At 38.7% G+C, this 21,001-nt stretch overlaps 2 protein-coding genes across 5 annotated transcripts in view; one reads left to right on the forward strand and one right to left on the reverse strand.

Annotated features, from left to right (window-relative positions):
- Window positions 1–2,892: 2,892 nt before the first annotated feature.
- ncln (nicalin) lies at window positions 2,893–11,372 on the forward strand. 4 transcript variants are annotated; one of them, XM_077583424.1, is made up of 15 exons: window positions 2,893–3,150; window positions 3,858–4,048; window positions 5,139–5,283; window positions 5,385–5,479; window positions 5,559–5,639; window positions 5,719–5,822; window positions 6,508–6,596; window positions 6,682–6,821; window positions 6,905–7,131; window positions 8,250–8,337; window positions 8,419–8,457; window positions 8,541–8,704; window positions 9,838–9,891; window positions 10,028–10,106; window positions 10,181–11,372. In XM_077583424.1, exons 1-15 carry the CDS (start codon window positions 2,976–2,978, stop codon window positions 10,241–10,243), a joined length of 1,734 nt encoding a protein of 577 aa, XP_077439550.1. In that variant the 5' UTR covers window positions 2,893–2,975; the 3' UTR covers window positions 10,244–11,372. The 4 variants fall into 4 exon arrangements, with proteins under 4 accessions (XP_077439550.1, XP_077439551.1, XP_077439552.1 ...); XM_077583425.1 differs by having other exon boundaries at window positions 8,544–8,704; XM_077583426.1 differs by having other exon boundaries at window positions 6,905–7,083.
- Window positions 11,373–12,589: 1,217 nt separating this feature from the next.
- cers1 (ceramide synthase 1) overlaps window positions 12,590–21,001 on the reverse strand; it is a 33,650-nt gene continuing 25,238 nt past the window's right edge. The window contains exons 3-7 of the mRNA XM_077583428.1: window positions 19,856–20,036; window positions 19,612–19,773; window positions 18,643–18,778; window positions 17,935–18,128; window positions 12,590–14,989 (exon numbers count right to left, since the gene is read on the reverse strand). Coding sequence (XP_077439554.1) covers window positions 14,944–14,989; window positions 17,935–18,128; window positions 18,643–18,778; window positions 19,612–19,773; window positions 19,856–20,036 — 719 coding nt within the window. The 3' untranslated portion in view covers window positions 12,590–14,943. The remainder of the gene's footprint in view (window positions 14,990–17,934; window positions 18,129–18,642; window positions 18,779–19,611; window positions 19,774–19,855; window positions 20,037–21,001) is intronic.

Consider the following 21,001-nt stretch of genomic DNA (forward strand, 5'->3'; position numbering starts at 1 on the left):
TCATGCAAATATTTTGTGCACATTTTTGGAGACCAATTTAAATCTTACTCTGCAACAAGTCAATTTTCAGAATTTACTTGCAATTATTTGAACCAATAAATAAATAAATAAATAAATAGGACATATTTTCACCTGCCAACTGCCGTTAGTCATAGTTTATTAGGCCACAGATATGCAGCGCTAATCCAGCCCACTTGCAATCGAATTTGAGTGAAAGTGGCCCCTGAACTCCTAGAGCGGGTGTTTGCGCAAAGCCAAGGAAAGTCTAAAACTTTACTCGTACAGACAGTGAAAACGCTTGGAGCCTTTGATTTTTGTTATACATTAATTTGAAGGTTGAGTCAAGTTTGACCGTGAAAATAAAAGCCCTGACAGGTTTGACCCTGTATTTCCATACATACATAAGGAAGTGGGTGAGGTAAAAAGTAATAATAATGCAATAATAAAAATAAAATAAAAATGAAATAAATAATAATAATAAAATAAAAATGATTTTTTATTTAAACATACTGTACAATATGTTCTGTACAATAATCAGATGTTGAGGCACATTGGGCTAAAACTTGCGTATCTTCTGTTATGACTCATTTCTAACAAGAGTTGATGAAAGTGATGATGAAATCGATGATGTAATGTAACAATTTCCCCACTAGGTAGAGAAACCCAGAAGACGTCCGGTGGGTTGTCAACAATTGCGGCAATAAAATCGGATTGGCTAATGAACTACTGTCACTTATGTCACACATTTATCCATGAAGAAAGTTTTGTTTTTGTGGCAGCTACTTGCTCATCAACAAGGGGGTGAACTGGTGGAGTGAGAATGTATTTTAGCAACCTGCCACAGTGGTGATAAAATGACAACATCCTTACAGAATTTAGAGGGGATTATAAAAAAATAAAAAAAAGGAGTAGTGATACTTAAAGAGGAAAAGAAAAATTGCTTACCGCCAGGTTGCTAATCTCTCGTTAATCCGCAGCATTTACCCACGCATGAACCTTTTGTGTGGTCGCACAGAGGTTGTGTTTCTGTCTTCTGGTGGGGGGGGGGGGGTCAGTGGCATTGGCCTCACTCATTCAAGACATTCCCAGAAACATTGGAAAGACATGAGGGGGACAGCGAACAGCGAAGGCATTGTGTGTTGTGCGCTAAAAGACATGACTTCATATTGTATATGTTCTGTGACAATTGTGTGCGTGTGTGTGTGTGTGTGTGTGTGTGTGTCGGGGGGGGGCAATGATTACGGTAATGTAATGACGCTTGTCCTATTTAGGGGTCACAGCCTCACAGGTGAGCTGGAAGCTTCCCCAGCTGACTTTGGGCAGAGGTGGGGTACGCAGCAGTCAATCATGGGGCACATTAAGACAAGCCACAAGTCAACCATGCTGCCTCGTCCCATTATCGCAATGAATTATTGTTATCATTACTAGCTGTAGTAATAGTAGCACTGATCTTTTCTCTTTAAAGTCCGGGAAGCATTTCTCAATTGTGCGGAATTGTTACAATTGACAGTTTCAACGTGCCCCACCAAATGGGTTTTGTGCTTTGTTTGCCGCTTCCCCTCTCACCGACCTGCATGGATTACTCATATGACAGGAAACCATGACGCCAAGCTCCATTAAGTGGGATGGAAGGACATCATATCAGCATTAATCTCCCACTTAGCAGAGCAGCCTGAGGACAGACAGAGCGATGGAGAAGGAGAAAATGTGATTCTCAGCTCTTCCCAACCGGACTCGGGCTTTTGACTTTTATGACTTTCTTACTAGGCTATAAAACATGGGAAGGTCTCGCCAGGTCACGAACAAATTCACTTTGGTGTTCATGTGAACTGTGATCAAGATCAGGACAGATTGTCTGCACTCTGTGCACTAAGCGGCGTGTATCGCCGTTTCAACTTTTCCTCCTACAATTGCCATGAAGTAATTTCATTTGATTGGGTAAACGGACATCTCTGCTTTTGAGGCCAGGAGGCAATCAGAGAATTTGTTTTATTTTGCAGGGAATGAAGAGGACTCTGAATCTTTGTGTTCAGACAAATTACATCTGACATTGAATGCACCGCCAGGCCAAACTGGCAACATCGGCAAGAATATGACCGTAGAGATTTGGAAGTTTCCTTGTTACTGTGTTCTCACAGCTCCACAAACATAATAACATTGCAACATTCACTTGTACAAAACAGTCTGTCTCTGTAGTCTGGGTAAAAACAATGGAAGATTACTGTACTGGTTGTCCAAAAAACAAGGCCTGCTTGTTATGAACAGATGACCATCTCAATGGAATGTTCCGCTGTAATAGATACAGTATTTGTCTGAATAAAAATGACACTATCACAACATTTATTTATTTATTATATTTACCCCTTAATGGCACACATCAACACGTGAATATTCCAAAAATGTACAGTAATTACACTTTATACAGCCAATTTGTTTCCTTGTTTTGTTTACTTTTTTTGTTTTGAGTTTTAGTCTTTATCGTTTTATTCTTTATCGTGCTATGCAACGGTCCTTTTTTTCTTTCTTTCATCACCACACATTAATTTCTTTCTGTTTTTGGATGGGGGCTCGAACGACATTTTAATTTATTTTACTGGACTGAGTTACTAGCTTGGCTATAGAACGAGTCGTTTGTCTTTGTTGCAGTGCACTCGCGCCTCCAAGTGGCAAATGTATAGTAACAACAGCAGGGACCGTGGGGCTGTCCTACAATATGCCTACAGGACCATTGCGGCAGATGTTTTTAACATTTAAATATGAAATAATTCCTCTTTTTGTTTTATTTTTGTTAAAATAGTTACAGAATACGATATTATTGTATATTATTTTAATTGGGACATAAAATATACTATATACCCTGTGCCTGATTAAAATTGTCTGACTGACTGACTGGGTACCCTGGGAGCTGTCAGACAACAAGCAGTGACGGCGGACAACATTTTATTTTTATCTGTGATCCGACTGCAGTCGCCAAAATGTTCGAGGAGGCAAGCGAAGTGTTCGATAACATGTTTAAGTCTTCCTTTCCCCTCACCTTCATCGTATTTATCCCGGCGGTGCTCATCCTGGTGTCACCGCTCCCGGCCGAAGCTGCACATGAGTTCACGGTGTATCGCATGCAGCAGTATGACCTGCAGGGACAACCCTACGGTAAGTCCCAAATGCCTTTTATGCTTAATTACACCCTTGTAATGTCATATTTTTTCGACACGAAAAGTACTCCTACTCGAGGCTAAATGGTGGCCTTTAGCTAAGGTTAGGTCTCATGTAATTTTAGCTTTAAAATGACGGCATGTAATGGGTTCGCATGAGTTAGCTAGTGGCTAATGTAGCTCACGATGCTACTAGGCTAATTGGTAGCAACGTTTTAAAAATGATGATTTGAATCTGCCATTTAGTTATTCATGAGTTTTTTTTATCCTCATAACCAAATAATATAAACAATAGCTAGAGCTTCTTCATTATTTATATTCAATGGCTAATTTGGAGTTGACAGCATGGTGCGCTAGTGTTTGCGACGCTTGCCTTACAGTTACGAGTGTGGCCGTTCGAATCACGGCTCATAGAGAAGTGCTATGGGTAGGGTACACTATGGTTTGACTGACTCGTATATAAATTCAATTACAATAGACAATTTGCAGAAGTCTTCAATCATGTCAATGCGAGAGGAAGCCAAGAGAACTCAGGAGAAAACACCCACAAGCACAGATGAACATGCAAATTCCACACAGGAAAAGAGCTGAGATTTGCACCCTGAACCTCAGAACTGCGAAGCTGCCCTGTATTTTTCTCATTCAGGATTTTTATTCATCCAAGACTGGACTGTAACTACTAAACTTGTCCGTGGTATTCCTCAGGTACCCGAAACGCCATCCTGAACACCGAAGCTCGTACTGTGGAGGCGGAGGTGCTAAGTCGCCGCTGTGTCATCATGCGGCTAGCCGACTTCTCCTATGACAAGTATCAGAAAGCCTTGCGCCAGTCGGCGGGGGCCGTGGTCATCATCCTGCCCCAAAACATGTCCACTATGCCTCAGGACATAGTGCAGGTACCGGTAGTCACTTATATATGTTGTTAGAAGTAAAATATGGTTTGGCAGATTAATATTTTGAGGTTATGTTATCCGTTGGTTCCACATCTCTATTTACTTTTGCCATCACATTTTTGGCACGTTTTGCAAATGCGCTGTCTTTGTTCTCTTTTAACTGTCTATTTCCTTGTACAGTAGAAGTGACACATACGGCTGTGTAACTTAATGTCAATATATTTTTCATACACTATCTGCTGAAAATTTATTTGCTCATTTAATGATGGTCGCATATCTAGACCATTTGCTTTTGGTCTAGTTTTCGATTTACAAAGGGTGTTTTTAATGTAGTTGTCAGTTGTATTTTGATGACTTAAAGCTCACATCGGCTTGGCATCCGATCTGTGCATTTACGCTTCATTTACATCGGTATCCAAGGCATATCGGAATGTTTATCCACATCAGAAAAATGTTTGATTGTGATCTGAGGATATCCAAAATTGTGCCATTCCAGAGCAAGAAATGGGAATTTTGTCACTTGAAGTGATAATCCACCTCAAAACACATAATTACATCAGCATTAGTGTCTTTTGTGACATCAAGTTTAGAAAAACTTTCACCTTTAACACGCAGACACCATCCTACTTAGGTCAAGGCAAACATAGCATAATTTCTGAACTACATCCATCATATAAACCACATGAAATTTAAATGGACATAGGTTGACTTCATTCTCCCGTTGGATGTCAGTAATGTTTCTACAAAACGAACAATGCATAAAAAGTAAAGATGAAAAATGACATATTTTGTGGGAGTTGAAAAAGGAGCTAAGAAGTCAAGCACAAGCTAATCCTGGTTGGCTTTTCGATGATGGAGCTCAAGAGCTTTTCACAGCAGTGCTTGTGTAATAGCATCTGACCGCTCTTGTCTCGGAAGCTTTTTTTTTTTTCCTTCTGAAGCATTTGACAAAGAATCAACTGTGTATTTTCTTCCGTCATTCCAAATGATCACACTGAAGAATGTAGCATTAAAAAGCAACATTTGTTTTGCTCGTTATCATGTGGAAATAGATTTTGCGTGTCTTCTGAAATGGTGTTCGTGATTTTTGAAGCAATTCATGGAGCTGGAGCCGGAGATGTTGTCCACCGAGACCATCGTCCCCGTCTACTTTGCCATGGAGGACGACAAGCTGCTGTCCATTTACACTCAAACCCTGACCTCCTCCTCCTCCCAGGGAGCCTTGTCTGCAGCTGAAGGTAAACACCCCCCCCCCGTCACGGTTTTTCTTCCTGCATTGGTCTTGAACATGTTAGCATTGATGGAAACGAGACATGCTCTTGTTGTGGCCATTTTGTAGTATTGCTGCATACGGCCACTGCCAACGGCTTCCAAATGGTCACGAGTGGCGCTCAGAGCAAAGCCATGAGCGACTGGGCCATCACCAGTCTGGAGGTGAGTGACTGATCTGACAATAGTCTGCCTTGTTTCTTATTGGTCAACACGTGTTGCGCGATGGGTTATTATTCATCAGGGCCGCCTGACTGGCGTCGGAGGAGAGGACCTACCCACAATCGTGTTGGTGGCTCATTACGACTCCTTTGGAGTTGCTCCGGTATGCCCGCCATTTTTCCAAATCTGCTATATTGTAATAGGATAATACTCAAACACATCAATTTGCATCATGTGTGCAGTGGCTGTCGTATGGCGCCGACTCGAATGGAAGCGGCGTGTCCATGTTACTGGAGCTGGCCCGCCTCTTCTCGAAACTCTACACCTATAAGAGGACACATGCTGGGTGAGCACACGTTCAAGCAGATGAAATATAGAGTCAATCCAATCCACTTTATTTCTGTAGCACATTTTATGTTTCTAAACATTGAGATCCGCACGCTATCATACACATTAAATCTAGTAAGACTAGCTATAAAATAAAATAAAACAATCAATAAAATATTTAAAAAATGTAAAAATAATAAATAAATAAACCTGAAAAGACTTCAAGGACCACACAAAATATATATATATATATATATATATATATATATATATATATATATATATATACTCCAAGGACACTTTATTAGGTACACCTGCACGATCCAGCACAATTTGTGTTATCGAACATCCCTACTAAAATATGCCCGATACCTGTCATTTTTTGCCACTCTTATATTATATCTCATTGTGCAGGTAATATTTTTGCCAGAGTAGTATCGAAATACTGCAGTTAAATTTGTACATGTAATACAATCTCTCAGGCCGGTTCACGGTTCAAGTGACACAATTATGTTTTGCTCTCAAGTGGCACAATTCAAATATGAGTCATGGCAGTTTAAACCCAACGCAATTTATTTATGTAGCACTTTAAAAAGCAACCGCAACTGTTTTGCTTCCTAATATTTTAATTTATGAGTATGTTATACTCAAAAGTCACCACTGCTGTTTATTTGTTCAAATAAATCATGTTCTTGTGTGTTCAGATACAACCTGCTGTTCTTTGTGTCCGGTGGGGGGAAATTCAACTACCAGGGCACCAAACGCTGGCTAGAAGACAATCTAGACCACACGGGTACACGACACACCTCCGTCAACTCTTTCATCTTCTTATCTGATATCACCTTTCAGTCCCACCTCCAATCTCTATTTCTCTGTAGACTCGAGTCTTCTCCAGGACAACGTTGCCTTCGTTCTGTGTCTCGACACTTTGGGCAACGGGGACGCTTTGCACCTGCACGTGTCCAAACCTCCCAAAGAGGGAACTCCTCAGTTTGCCCTGCTCAGAGAGCTGGAGAGTGTAAGATGTCTCTCATCGTCATCAAAAGCGCTCACTGCATCATAGGTTGAGGCGTTCCTAATATTTTGGTGACCTCACGCCAGGTGGCGGCCAGCCTGTACCCGGGCATGAAGTTCTCCATGGTCCACAAGAAAATCAACCTGGCCGACGACATGCTGGCGTGGGAGCACGAGCGCTTCGGGATCCGCCGGCTGCCGGCCTTCACGCTCTCGCACCTGCCCTCGCACCGCCTGGCTCAGCGCTCCAGCATCATGGACGTGCGGTCAGTGTCCCCCTCCCCTCACTACGGAGCGGGAGAGCCCCCTGCTGGGTGGGTTCACTACTGCACAAGGCCTGCTAGCCTTAACATTATTGACATGACTAATATATGATAGAACTGCATTTGTCCTCCCTTTTCTAGTGGCTATGTACCCTCCTCCTCCTCCTCACAAATTATTTCATAATTGAACTCTTTATTCAGATTCCTTTTATTCAGGTTGTTGAATTTTAATTTGGCATTTTTTTAAGCCTGATAATGTCGAGTATTTATATTAGCGAGTAACCTACACTAACGCAGTTTATAGTCATAATTATACTAAATGTATAAAAAATGAAAAAAATAATCATAATTTTTTTTTATATATATTTATATTAGGGGTGGGAATCTTTGAATGTCTCTCGATTCGATTCCGATTTTTGGGTCTGCGATTCGATTCAGAATCGATTTTCGTTTGGGAACGATTTTTGATTCAAAATGATTTGATTGACAATGATCTTTGCTTCAATCTATAGATGTGCAAGGAAGCGTAATGATATACTCAAGTCTGACTCGCTAATGCTAATTAGCGCGCTACTCGCGGCACTTTTATCACTCAAAAGAATGGCTCCACGCTGAAAAAAAACAAACTTTTATTGGAATAACTTGAACTACTCCCTAATGTGGCTACAACTTAAGTGTATTAGATCGCGTGTAACCACACTGCCCCTCAGTGGCCAAACCGGGTACAACATGAACAGCGCTCCAAATAAAGGCACACACAAAGGCAAGACAGTGTAAAATAATTTAAATAAAATCGATCTTGGGACATTTAAAATAGATTCTGAATCGTACTAAATGAGAATCGCGATTCTTATAAGAATAATTTTTTTGGGGCACACCCCTAATATATATACAATATATATATATTTTTTTTTTATTCTATTTTTTATTTTATTTATTTATATATATATATATATATATACTGTATATACATTTTTTTTTTAAGATTGATGAGTGGCGCTTTAATAAATGTGATAATAATGTGTATTATGTTTTGCATATCCTTCCTCTACCACTTGTGTATCTATCAAGAATTTTTTCCCCCCCCTCTTTATTATTTGCTCAACGCCTTCCTTTTTCCCTATCAAATTGTGTGCATGGTCTCACTGTGTATGTGTTGCGTGTTTCAGGCCACACGTCGACATTGAGAAGCTGAGCAGGAACACGAAGGTGGTGGCCGAGGCGCTGGCCCGGGTGGTCTACAACCTCACAGAAAAGGTGAGGCCGCGCTTATGACGAAAGCACACCTGTCATGTTTGTGCGTTTACAACCCGTCGGTGCGTTGTTGTGTCCTCTCAGGGAGCCCCCAGCGACCTGCACGTCTTCACCGAACAAATGGTGAGTCGTACTTTTACCTCCGTGAAAATTGGGAGTCGAGCTCCTGGCGTTGTGGATGCATGTGATGAGTTTCTTCCGGCCAGCAGGTACAAGAGGAGCACCTGTCCGCCATGGTGGACTGGCTCACCGCACAGCCGCGGGCCGCCCAGCTGGTGGACAAGGACAGCAGCGTGGTGTCCACTTTGGAGTACCACCTGGGACGCTACCTCAAGGACGTCAAGAAACATTTTGTCAAAGCGGACAAGCGGTAAACCACCACCACAGGCTTTCTGATAAATACCACATGGCCTTGAAATATTAACTAACACAAATTGGGACGCAATTAGTTAACTTAAAGCGGAAGTTAAGTCAGCCTTTATGATTATATGTTCTATGCAACCCCCACTAGTCAAAACACGGCATTCTGATTACGGTAATATTGCGTTTGTGAAATATTAGATGAGCGGGAAAATTCACCATCTCAGCGGGCGGCCGTTTTGCGTAATTGGCAAAATGGCCGCCACTAATATTTTTAATATTTTTCTTTTTTATTAATATTCAGTTTAATTTAAATACTTGTAATATCCTGAAAATATTCTTCTTCTTTTTTAAGTCAAAGATTTTATAATATTGCTGAAATGAATACCCCAAATTTTCACCATATTGAGAATTTTGAATATTGAGTAGGAAACAATCCAAATGATTTTTAATTCATTCATTCCCAGCCATTTTCACTGAAGCAACCCCCCTTCACTCCCAGCTGTTTTACTGGGTTTTGACTGATTTTGCAAGGCCCACAGAATATTGTGTTCTATTGCTGTAAAAACATGGAATCTACTAAAAGATTAGTCTCTTCTTTCACCAGGAAAAAAAAAAGTATATTTCTATATTTTTCCGTTTTGCAGCAATTAGCATTAGAATATAAATAAATGTCATCATTATTCACAAATCTGTTTAAAACAGTGGGGAAAAGATCTTTTTGCAACACGGCCCTGGTTGATCTCTTATACTCTGCTGCCACCTGCTGGCCGCTTTTGTGATAACTACCATTGCTTCAAACGTTCTGTTCAGTTCGGAGGCTGCATCAAAGCCTTCTGTATGCGCTAGCATTTAAAATAAAATTTTTAAAAAAAACGTATAAATGCGTCTTTGGGACACTTAAACTATTTAAAATAGAACGTATTAATACGTTTTGGGAGCAAATGAGTTAAAATATTTTACTAGATAATTGAACCTATATAGTTTTGCATTTTGAATTTGAACTTTTCTTTGATATTCAAATGTATTGAGAAGCACGGGTGATGTATGAGTTAAAAAAGTAACTTGCAAACTTAAAGCACGCAGAACTGAACTTTTTTTTTTCTTCAACAATTGGCAGCTTTGCATTTGTGCGTCTTGCAGGGATCCGGAGTTTGTCTTCTACGACCAGCTCAAGCAGACCATGAACGCTTACAGGTGATCGATTTATCTTCTCATTAAAAGCCAACTGGAAATGATTTCAATCAAGCGCAACAGACACATTTGAATCATATTCTATTGTTGCATGTATTGTCCAATAATGACCCTGTTTGTGTTCGATTGTCCTAACTAGAGTCAAGCCGGCCATCTTTGACCTGCTGCTGGCCGTCTGCATCGCCGCCTATTTGGGCGCCATGTATCTCGCCATCCAAGTAAGTAAGCCACGCCCAAAATCAGCGAGTGATCAAAGTTTGTGTTCAAATTGTATTTATTTTTCCCCTACCAGAACTTTGGCGTGTTATACAGCGTGGCACGGAGAGTCACTCAACCCAAAGTGAAGGCGCACTAAAGTCAACGGTGACAACCCCACAAACTCTCTCCCGTTTCTCGTTTCCGACACTCTCAGGGTGCTTTGCCAAGCCGCCCCAGTCATTCCCGTCATCGTCTGCTACATGCCTATGATGTCACTTCCTGTCCTTGCTGCCAACTTGAATTCCGCATGCTGTCAGAAGTAGTTTGACACTCCCACCCCCGCCGCCCCCCCCCGACCGCCACGCTCGTCTTCACCAACGCACTGATGTCACTGGCAGCTTCGAGGGAAACGAGAGTCTGTCTTAACGTAGAAGGATTTTGTTTTTGAATTGTTCGGAATCTCTTTAAAATAACAAGCAATGTTTTGAGTGAGACTGCCTTTAATAGGTTGGATGTTTTTCATTTGTCCACCTCATTACTAGTACGTGGCCATGTGGGTCGTAGTCCAACACCTTGTAGACCAGTGCAAAGGAAATGCTAATGATGGAAAAGTACCCACAAGCTTAATTAAAAACACAAGCCCAACTTAAGTATTTTTAATCAATAAAGTTAATGTGAAGTAGTATGTAGATAACCTTTCAAGTTAAATGAAGAGATCCACTCCAGTTTTGCCCCTTTAAAAAAAAAAAAAAAAGACGGTAGAGCTTAAGTCAAAATGAAACCCTTAAAAGTGATTCTAATTGCGTGTACGTGACTTCATGCGTCTTATTCTGACCTTCCCAATGTCCCGTTTGAACACAGCAAAAGCCACAAGGCCATTTTCTTGTCTAATCACATCTTTGTGTGTAAGAGTGCATCTGCAACTTGATAAATTACTTGTTTTTGTTATCACTGTGTGTTGCCATGACCTTTTGCTGATTGTGGCTAACCTGTAAGGTCACACATTGTGTAAAGTGGGCACAACCACACAAAAGTTGGGGTGGGGGCTTAAGTCTTAAAGTGCACCAATGACTGTGCTGAAAAGCAAACGTTTAAGAATACGATCAATTTTTTTGAAACTGTGACCTGCCGGTGAAGTTTTTTGTGTGTGTGTGTGTGTTACTGCTGCATGTCTTGTTCTTCTTCCCCAAATCAAAAGCCACACTTTCATGTCAGTTAATTTATTGAATATTGGTGGAAACTGAATTTACAAAAAAAAAAAAGTGATTAAAAAATAACTAAAATAACTTGTGTGTTTTTTGCTGACTTAAGTGATAAACCAGAAGAAAATCGCAATCTTTAAAAAAAAAAAAAAGAGCAAGTAGGTAATTATTGGTTGAGTAGGATTTTAATAGGGGCTGTTTGATGCCACTTTTTTTCCAGACCAAAACCAATATGAGTAAAAAAAAAAAAAAATGCTGAGAATTTTTAAGACTTATTTATCCCAATATCGCATTTTTTCTTAACATTGTATGAAACTAATGGCAATTTTCTATCTTGTCATTTCTACTTTCTGATCGTAAAACAGCCACAAGAGGGCAGCAATAACTTGTATCGGCCAATACCTTAATATAAGGCTGATATCGGCACTCACCCTTCCCTAGTTAATAATTTTTGTGGATGAATAAAGTCAATGTATAAAAACTAAAGGAGTTTTAAAGACAAGGTCAGGTTTCAAATCAGGATTTGTAAATATAATTTCAAGTTAATCAAACATTTAACAAACCAGTAAGTATTAAAAAAAAAAAAAAAGTCTGATGTCACAAAATTGCAATCAGTCGTCACCAAAATCTTAAATGGACATCTATACTTATGCCAACTTCAACCTCTGAAAATATCAGAACGATCAGCCAAATATTTCGACTTTCTGGATAATAAGCATTTTCTCATTAAGCGCCTATGGAGAGAAAAAGGCTAAACATCTATCAAATAAAAACATATGGGGGTAATCATTCTAAAATTTGCTGCAGGTGAAGAGCATAAATAGAGACGCCCACATACATTTGATAAAGATTGCAGTTTTCTGACAGGAAAACACTTAACACCCATAAAATCCAAATATTGGGCGAGCGTTTTAATATTTTTAGAGGTGGAAGTGGGAATGAGGAGAGAGCTGCACAAAAATCCTAAAATATTGGGGCGATCATGCTGAAATTTTCGGAGGTGGAAGTGGGCATAACGATACATTAAGCTCTTATTAGACTGTTCCCAAATTAGGCTTTCAAGAATCAATTAGATATTCAAATTAGGATTTTAAGACAGTGTAATTTATTCAAAATAGCTGCTGTCTAAACTATTGCCACACTTCGGTTACAATATAGTCATTGGTGCACCCGAGTAATCGTTACAAAATGACAAAATAAATCACACGTTTTGATTTTATTTATTTTTTCTTATTTGATAACTTTTTATTTTAGGGGATAAACCAAAAAGACATCTGTATATTCTATAAAAGAGCAAGTGGTTGCATTGTGGGCAATTTATTTTAACAGGGCCGTCTATCAATTGTCCAAAAATGAATGATTTGAATACAACGTTCATCCCAACATCAAAAAAAAAGGTCTTAAAAATACCAATTCACCCTTCCCTTTTCTAGCATTGATCTAACTAAACAATATTTAAACCGCTAATAACAGTGCAATTATTATTATTATTATTTTAGTAGAACAACAAGACCTTGCAGGGCTTTGAGCCTGTCATGCAGCCTTCCCGACACTTGGTTCCACGTTACAAGCGGACATTTTTGGCACAATCAAAGCTTTCATTTCAATCAGTTGGAGTCGCACAAACAAACAAAAATCACCGATGCTCGGGTACCAAATGCATTCGCTTTTTCATTCCCGCCCGCCATTTTAGTTGCCACAAATGTGTATTTAAGAGATTAAGTATCTTCGACTCCATCCGAAAAGGACTTCCACAACCACTTTTTGTAGTTTCACATTGTCTTTCACATGACTTGATTGGGAGAAAATAAAATAAAAAATACTGGACTCCTCTTGTTTCCATCAATTCAAGTAGTTATGTCACTTCCTGGGCCGATTCCTCAAAGGAGGCATTAACTGTGTTTTACTAAACTAGTTGAGTAATTACATGCACACAAAACCAAAGAAATGGAAAAACTTGTGTAAGCTAATAATACTGCCACAAGATGCCTCACTGATTTCCAACACAGCAGTCTGAGACGCTGACAACGTGTCAGCCACAGAATGAAAAAAACCTGACAATTGCTTCAACTTGAGAAAAGGATGAGGTGACACGGTGGTTGTATCTAGACAGTGGATAAGAGAAGTCAACACTTAAGAATATCTTTTTTTCACCCCCCAAAAAAGTGAGAAAAAAAAGTGTGTAAATATTTTTTTCCCCACAAATGGTGTCCACTTCCTCTATCCACTTGCACATGCTAGCTAGCATAGCACTGTGTGTGCGGCTTTTGACTGGAACCTCACATCTCGCAGCAGACCATAAAAGTCAGTACGCGATATCACGTTGTGACGTTTGACGGACAGCACATCCGCATTCCTGACGAAAAATAAAAAATAAAAAGGAAGAGATGGTGTGATGTGATGCTCCATTTGCGTGTGTTTGTGTGTCACTACTTGTCCGTGCGGAAGAACAAGTCCACTCTCCCTGGTCCCTCTTGAATCTGATTACATCAGACGGTCCAACACAAGACAAGAGAGAATAATAAAATACAATAAAAATAAAATAAAATAACAGTGTGCTCAGAGGGAGAAAAAAAAGAAATTAAACAGCAGCAGTTCCAATAGAAATAAACATTAACCCTGAACTAAACAATGACACACTACTCACAAAACATTTTGGGATATTCGGATTTCGGTGACATTTTGGGTTGAACATAAAACGCGCAAGACTTACTTGCTTTTATTTGCTTTAAAATTAAATCGAATTCACATGTCAAAGTTCAGTTTCATCCCGAAATATCAGCCGGAAGCCGAATACACGGCGAACTTTTCGTGAGCAACGTACGAGGGAATGATGAAGGAAAACAGGCGACAAAGTGCGCGCCCCGCTCCGGCACCACAAGCATGCTGAGTTTTCAAAACAAGAGCTCGAAGTTGATCGACGAGGTCGGAGGTACCGAAGCACTTTTTTTTTTCTTACTCCGTAGTGTGTGCAAATCGCATGCGTCCGCCTTAATTGGCTCGTCTCTAAACAAAAACCCAGATTACATTTTGTTCAAAACAATTCCAATGTCATGCGTTCGTTCCTGAATACGTGTGCGTACTTTTTTTTAATGTTTGTTTTGAAATAATATTGATTCTGATATTTTACTTCAGTTGGATCCTTTTACACCCCAAACATAATTAAACGATTTCAAAACCCAAGTCAATCACTTCCAGCTAGTTGCCGTCATTAAAGCAGCAGTCCGCTTGTTGGCCTTCATGTCAGTGCAGCACACACGCACACACATACACATACACACACACACACACACACACACACACACACACACACACACACACACACACACAGATGGGGAGGGGGAATAACAAGTTAAATTGAGGTGAAGTGATGTAAAAAAAAAAATTAAAAAAAAATGGATCTACTCTCACACGCTAATGTCGCTAACAGAGGCAGGAGGCCACGGCGGAAATCAACAAGCGAGGGATTGGATGATTGAGGGGAAAAGAAAAGAAAAACACGTGACACCTCGCAACCCCGACGGATCCGTCGCATTCACATTCACAGTGCTTGAATAAAAACATGAAAAAGTTATGCGTGTGCGTGTGTGTTGAGGGGCGGCGACGTTCCTCTGCTCTCGCGGCCTCCTGCCAGGTGGGGGCGCTGCAGATCCGCTCATAGATGCTTCTTCTCCTTAGAGATGCCGTTCTGCACGTGCTTCCTGCCGGCACACAGTTGAAGATGTGTTCAAGGCCGTCCGGATAAACGGACGACACCATAAACACGTGCGTGCGTGCGTACGTACTATTAGTAAATAACCGTTTGATGATATTAGCTTTCTTAATTCACTAATCCATCTTTTGTACCAAAACTTGTAAAAGTGTTCACCCACTTTTGTGTCCAGCTCCACCAGCTGACTTACTCAGTGTTACTTTTTTCACAGCAGCCTCGGGATGACATGCACGCCAAGCTTCTTTTTAAAACTACTCAAACAAACACTACCGTTATATAGTAGTAAACAGCTCAAGTTTGCAAGGGTCAAAGGTAAAGATAATATGGTGTCAATGTATGATGATGGATCCGTGACTTCAGATAACACAGTAGATGCTCGGCTTGGCATTTTCTTGTTTAAAGCTCACCAAGTTATCATGTGCAGATTGCATGACATAACACACATGCGTCTTTATGACGCCACAATTGATCATTAGTGAAGAGGTCTACAGATTATCTTGATTTTAGTGGAAAGCTACGGTGGCCCTGAAGTGCAAAACACAACAGCAAATAACTGGACACAACAGTAACAATAAATAAATAAATACAAACTAAGCGAAACAAAACAAAACAAAAAACTAAACACAGCAACATATCGAAAACCTAAACACAACAGCAAATTAAAACAACGAAAAAGTAAACACAACAGCAAATGAAAAACAAACAAACAAACAGACAAAACATCAAATAACTAAACACAACAGCAAATCGAAATAACATCAACAAATGACTCAACACAATGACATTTTGGTTTTGTGTTTTCATTTGTTGTCGTGTTAGTCTTTTGTTTAGTTCTTCGTTTTTTGTTTCCATTTGCTGCTGTGTTAGCATTTTGTTGTTTTGTTTTTGTGTTTTTTTTTATTTGCTGTTGTCTTAGCTTTTGGTTTAGTTCTTTGGTTTTGTGTTTTTTTCATTCGCTGTTGCGTTAGCTTTTTGTTGTTTAGTTTAGCTAGTTCTCTTTTGTGTTTTTTCGTTGCAAGCTTTTTGTAACATGTTTTGTTTAGCGTCTTGTTTTTATGTTTTTTTTGTCTGCGATTTTGTTAACTTTTTATTTTATTATTTATTTTTTTGTGTGTGTTTTCACTTGCTGTTGCATTAGCCTTTTGTTGGTTTGTTTAGCTAGTTGCTTTTGTTTTCATTTGCTGTTTTGTATAATTTTTTTGTTTTTCATCGTTCGCTTTTTGCAACATGTTTTGTTTAGCGACTTGTTTTTGTGTTTTTTTTGTTTGTTTGCGATTGTGTTAGCTTTTTATTTTTTGTTAAGTTCTTTCCTTTTGTGTTTTTTTCATTTGCTGTTGCATTAGCTTTTTTGTTGTTTTGTTTAGCTAGTTGTTTTTATTTTTATTTGCTGTTTTTGTTGAGTTTTTACTGTTTTGCACTTCAGGCCCACTGTAGGGAACCTCCCAAGTCCAACACAGGTTGTTGCATGATGCTGGTTAACTTAGTGGTTAGCTTGTCTTCCTCATGATTGTGAGGTTCTGGGTTCAAATCTCCTTCCTTATGTCAGATCTGCATGTTCTTCCTGGCCTTGCATGGATTAAGTTCTTGATTCTAAATTATGCATTAGCGTGTGAGTGTAAATGGTTGTTTGTCTATATTTGCTCTGTGATCAGCTGACAACCAGTCCAGTCCAAATTTCCTATAAATAATATTTTGTTCCTCTCAAGCAGCTACATAGGTTAACCAGCTGCCTTTTTTTTTTTTTGAATCACAGTGTGAGTCACTGGCAAAATACTGTGACCATCATTAGATACTCAATGGAGCGTGTAATGAGTACATATTCATTTACGGTTTATCGATTGACTCTAAAAATGGATGAAACAGTAACACTTCCTGGGAGAATTATAAAATACATTCCCGCCACAGTGACAAGTGGTTCACACGTCTGCCTCACAGTCAAAAGGTTCTGAGTTTGAATCTCTGACCTTCCTTTGTGGAGTTTGCATATTTTCGCCAGACTTGCAGTTCCTGCCGCTTCCTCCCACATTCCAAAAAAAAACATGCATGTTATTGATGACTTAATTGTACGCAGGTGTGAATGTGAGACCCAAAATGTTTGGGTTCAAATCCACATTTGACTTTGCAATCGAGCATATGAACCAGGTCACAGATGTAAAATTGTTAAATATTTTTTTCTTTCCTTCTTTCCTTTTTTATTTCCTGCTCATTTTAAAATGTATTATCTACGATACATTTCATACAATAATACAAAAAAATGGCATGCTCATTCTTTATCATTTTCTTTTAATGAATTTAATTAAAATTTTAATTAAATAACCAATTATTTAACCAAATAAATAAGTATTTTACCCATTTGTTTATTATTTACAGTAAACCAATTAACATATTATTTAATCAACTGTGACGTTGGCGTGTTATCCCCTCATTTCAATAACGATGTCTACAGGAAGCACGACTTTACCCACTGAGATGCCGTTAACTCATTCACTGCCACTCACGGCTATAAAAAAAAAAAAATCATTTGAACTATATTAGCTTCACTTTTTTTTTCACTTTTGTTAACAAGAGTATGAAAATCAATTTTTTTTATTGTGCATTTATAACAGATATAAAATTTGTGATTAATCGATTAATTACAATTAAAAAAGTGTCATCGTCTGACACCCCTAATTTTTTACAATCTTTACTTTCTTTTTTTAAATTAGGGGCATTAGGCGATTACAATTTTTAATTGTAATTAATCACATGACTTCACTAGTTAACTCAATATTAATCACAAATGTTATATTATCTGTTCTAAATGTACAAAAAAAATCTAGGTTTTCATCCATAAAGTGGAAAAAAATGTGAAACTAATCATTTAAATTCATTTTTGACGTTTATAGCCGTCAATGGCAGTGAATGAGTTAAAAACAAATGTCGGTAACTACTCACCCCTCATCAGAGTTGTGATGTCCAGCATCATCATCATCGGGGTGATCACCGCCGTGATTCATGGCCGCCGCCTGAGGCTTTTGCAGCAGACCCGCTGCTGCCTTGGCGCCCTCCTCCTCCTCGCCCTCCTCGTACTCCCTGACGTCATTCACCTCTTTCATCTTCAGCACTTTCACGACGAAGATGACGATGAACTGGTGGGGGCGGGAACACAGACACAATCAAATTCTTCCCAGAATTAGCTGGCGAAAATATTAGTCATATATTTGTGATCATTAACTCATTCACTGCCATTGACGGCTATAAACGTCAAAAAATTATTTGGACTATTTCTTTTAGTTGAACATATTTTTTCCCCACTTTTGTTAACAAGAATATGAAAACCTAGAAAACATTTTTTATTGTTCATTTAAAACATATTTTATAATAATAATAATAATAATAATAAATATAATTCATTTTTTAATAATAATAATATCATTTTTTTTAATATAATTAAATGTTTTAATCGTAATTAATCGCATGACTTCGATAGTTAAATCACGATTAATCACAAATTTTATATCTGAAAAAATTCTAGGTTTTCATACTCTTCTTAACAAAAGTAGGAGAAAAATGTTAAACTAATAGAAATAGTTCAAATGTTTTTTTGACGTTTATTACCGTCAATGGCAGTGAATGAGTTAATATATATTAAAAAATAATTACCAAGAACCAGTAGATGTTCATGAGCAACAGGGCGAGGAGCAGAGTGTTGAAGAAGAAGTAGAATGGAATGTTGGGGACTGACACGCAGGTGGCGTACAGTACTTTTAGCGGAAACCAATACAGACGGAACCAGAACCTGAGGGACAGACAGATCATGAATTACAAATTCATCTTACATGCAAAAAAAATAAATACAAAAAAAAAAGTGATTTTTGCGAAATCACAAATAGGTGAGTGATTACTGCAGTCCTCGACTCTAGGGCCTCATCATCAATCGTCTTTCGCACTATCACTACTCATGTTTAACATTTCTTTTGAGTCTCAATTAGTACCTAAATATAGATAAATATAAGGCAGAAAATAATATTTTAAATAAAAAGATGTAAAATCCTGATGCTTTCATTACACACATTACAATGTTGCTCTATGTTAGCATAGCATTAATAATCTGCATTAGCATATTTGCTACTCGGGTCGCTTTCTTGATATACTGTACTGTCAGTAAGTTAGCATAGCAAATGCTAGCATGGTTGTATGTTAAAATTTCGGATGAACAATACGGGTAGTACTTGACTGTACTAGTGTGTGATGTGAACTCATCAGTTTGCTTAAGCACTTTTGATTCTCAAGACCACATTTTGCTTAACAATGTTAACATTTAATTAATTGCCATTGCAAGCAAGCAAGCAAGCAATAACCAACTGCTAGCATGTTAGCATTTTTTCAATTCTCATAAGCATTTGAACATAGTCCGTAAAATCCTTTTCTATCTATTTCACCTTTTTTTTTTAACTCAGGTTACTAAGTTGATGTATGTTAACAGAAACTACTAGCATGTTATGTTAGCATACATGACCAAATACGGAAAACAGGTTAGCGAACTTAGTCCTGTTTTGCTAAATGCGCATAACCCGTATTCTCATTAGATGAGTTCTATAACTCTCCTCTTCCATATTTCCATTTACCCACCAGGTGATGCTAAAGCTGACCGAGCCCATGTTGGCGAGCACGTCATTAAGCAGGAAGTAGCCTCCTCCTCTGGACTTCAGGTAGACGTTGAGCTTGGTGAACTCCAGCTGGATGTCATTGATGTCGTGGAGGAACAACACCAGGATGCCCACGTTGTGGTATCTGCCAGGTGTCACAACAGCTTGTAGACCGCAGGTGCGACAGCACGTGCACGTTTGACCGTAATGACAACAAATACAATTACCTGAAGGCGTAGGAGAAACAGATGAGTGCCAGGGTGATGATGTGATGCACCACCATGACAGCGGAGTCCTTCCTCCAGGCGTCCATGTAGACGGTGGCATAGATGGAATGACCGTAGAAGCTGCCCTGGATCAGGTAGGCGATGGCGATGTCTATAGGCACTGGCATTCCACTCTTCCAGTCTGGAGAAACAGAGGGGGTGTAATAGCAGTATGTAGGAAGTAGTAGGGGTGTGCCCAAAAAATCGATTTTCATTTAGTACGATTCAGAATCAATTTTAAATGTCCCAAAATCGATTTTATTAATTATTTTATGAAGGCGGTGAGCAAATAATAAAGAGAAAATTTGCATTTTTTTTTTACTTGATAGATCCATTATTTTTTTAAGTGGTAGAAGAAGGATATGCAAAAACATAATACACATGACACATTATTATCACATTTATGAAAGCACCACTCATCACTCTTTAAAAAAAAAAAAATATATATATATATATATATAAATGAAAACATTTTTTTTTTTTTAAATGTCCCAAAATTTTATTGCAAATATTTTATACTGTCTTGCCTTTGTTTGTGTGGGCCTTTATTTGGAGCGCTGTTCATGTTATACCCAGTTTGGCCACTGAGGGGCAGTGTGGTTCCTAATACACTGTTAAGTTGTAGCCACATTAGAGAGTAGAAAGAAAAAGTCACGATCAAGTTATTCCAATAAAAAAAAAAATTTTTTTCAGCGTGGAGCCGTTCTTTTGAGCGATAAAAGTGCCGCGACTAACGCGCTAATCCGCATTAGCGAGTCAGACTAGAGTAGATCATTACAATTCCTTGCACATTGATAGATTGAAGCAAAAATCATTGTCAATCAAATCATTTTGAATAAAAAAATCGCTATTAATCGAAAATCGAATCGCAGGCCCAAAAATTGGAATCAAATCGTGAGACATTCAAAGATTCCCACCCCTAGTAAGTAGCGTTTTGTTTTGGTTTAAAGCTGGCTGCATGTATTAGGAAATTCTACAGAAAAAGTCATCCAAAATTTCTCATACCTGGTCCAGGGTTACCAGAATGGGGACAAGTGAAAATAAATGGATGAACGGTTACAGACTTTGTGTGTTTTCCTCAGTACTGCCAACAGATATTACTGTCAT

Source organism: Vanacampus margaritifer, chromosome 13 (genome assembly GCF_051991255.1).
Source record: "Vanacampus margaritifer isolate UIUO_Vmar chromosome 13, RoL_Vmar_1.0, whole genome shotgun sequence".
NCBI classification, from domain to species: Eukaryota; Metazoa; Chordata; class Actinopteri; order Syngnathiformes; family Syngnathidae; genus Vanacampus; species Vanacampus margaritifer.

Coding starts and splice junctions, on each gene's coding strand:
- ncln (XM_077583424.1), top strand. CDS start 2,976: ATGTTCGAGGAGGCAAGCGAAGTGTTCGATAACATGTTTAAGTCTTCC. Junction 5,640..5,718: donor ACTCCTTTGGAGTTGCTCCG/GTATGCCCGCCA, acceptor TCATGTGTGCAG/TGGCTGTCGTATGGCGCCGA. Junction 5,823..6,507: donor TATAAGAGGACACATGCTGG/GTGAGCACACGT, acceptor TTGTGTGTTCAG/ATACAACCTGCTGTTCTTTG.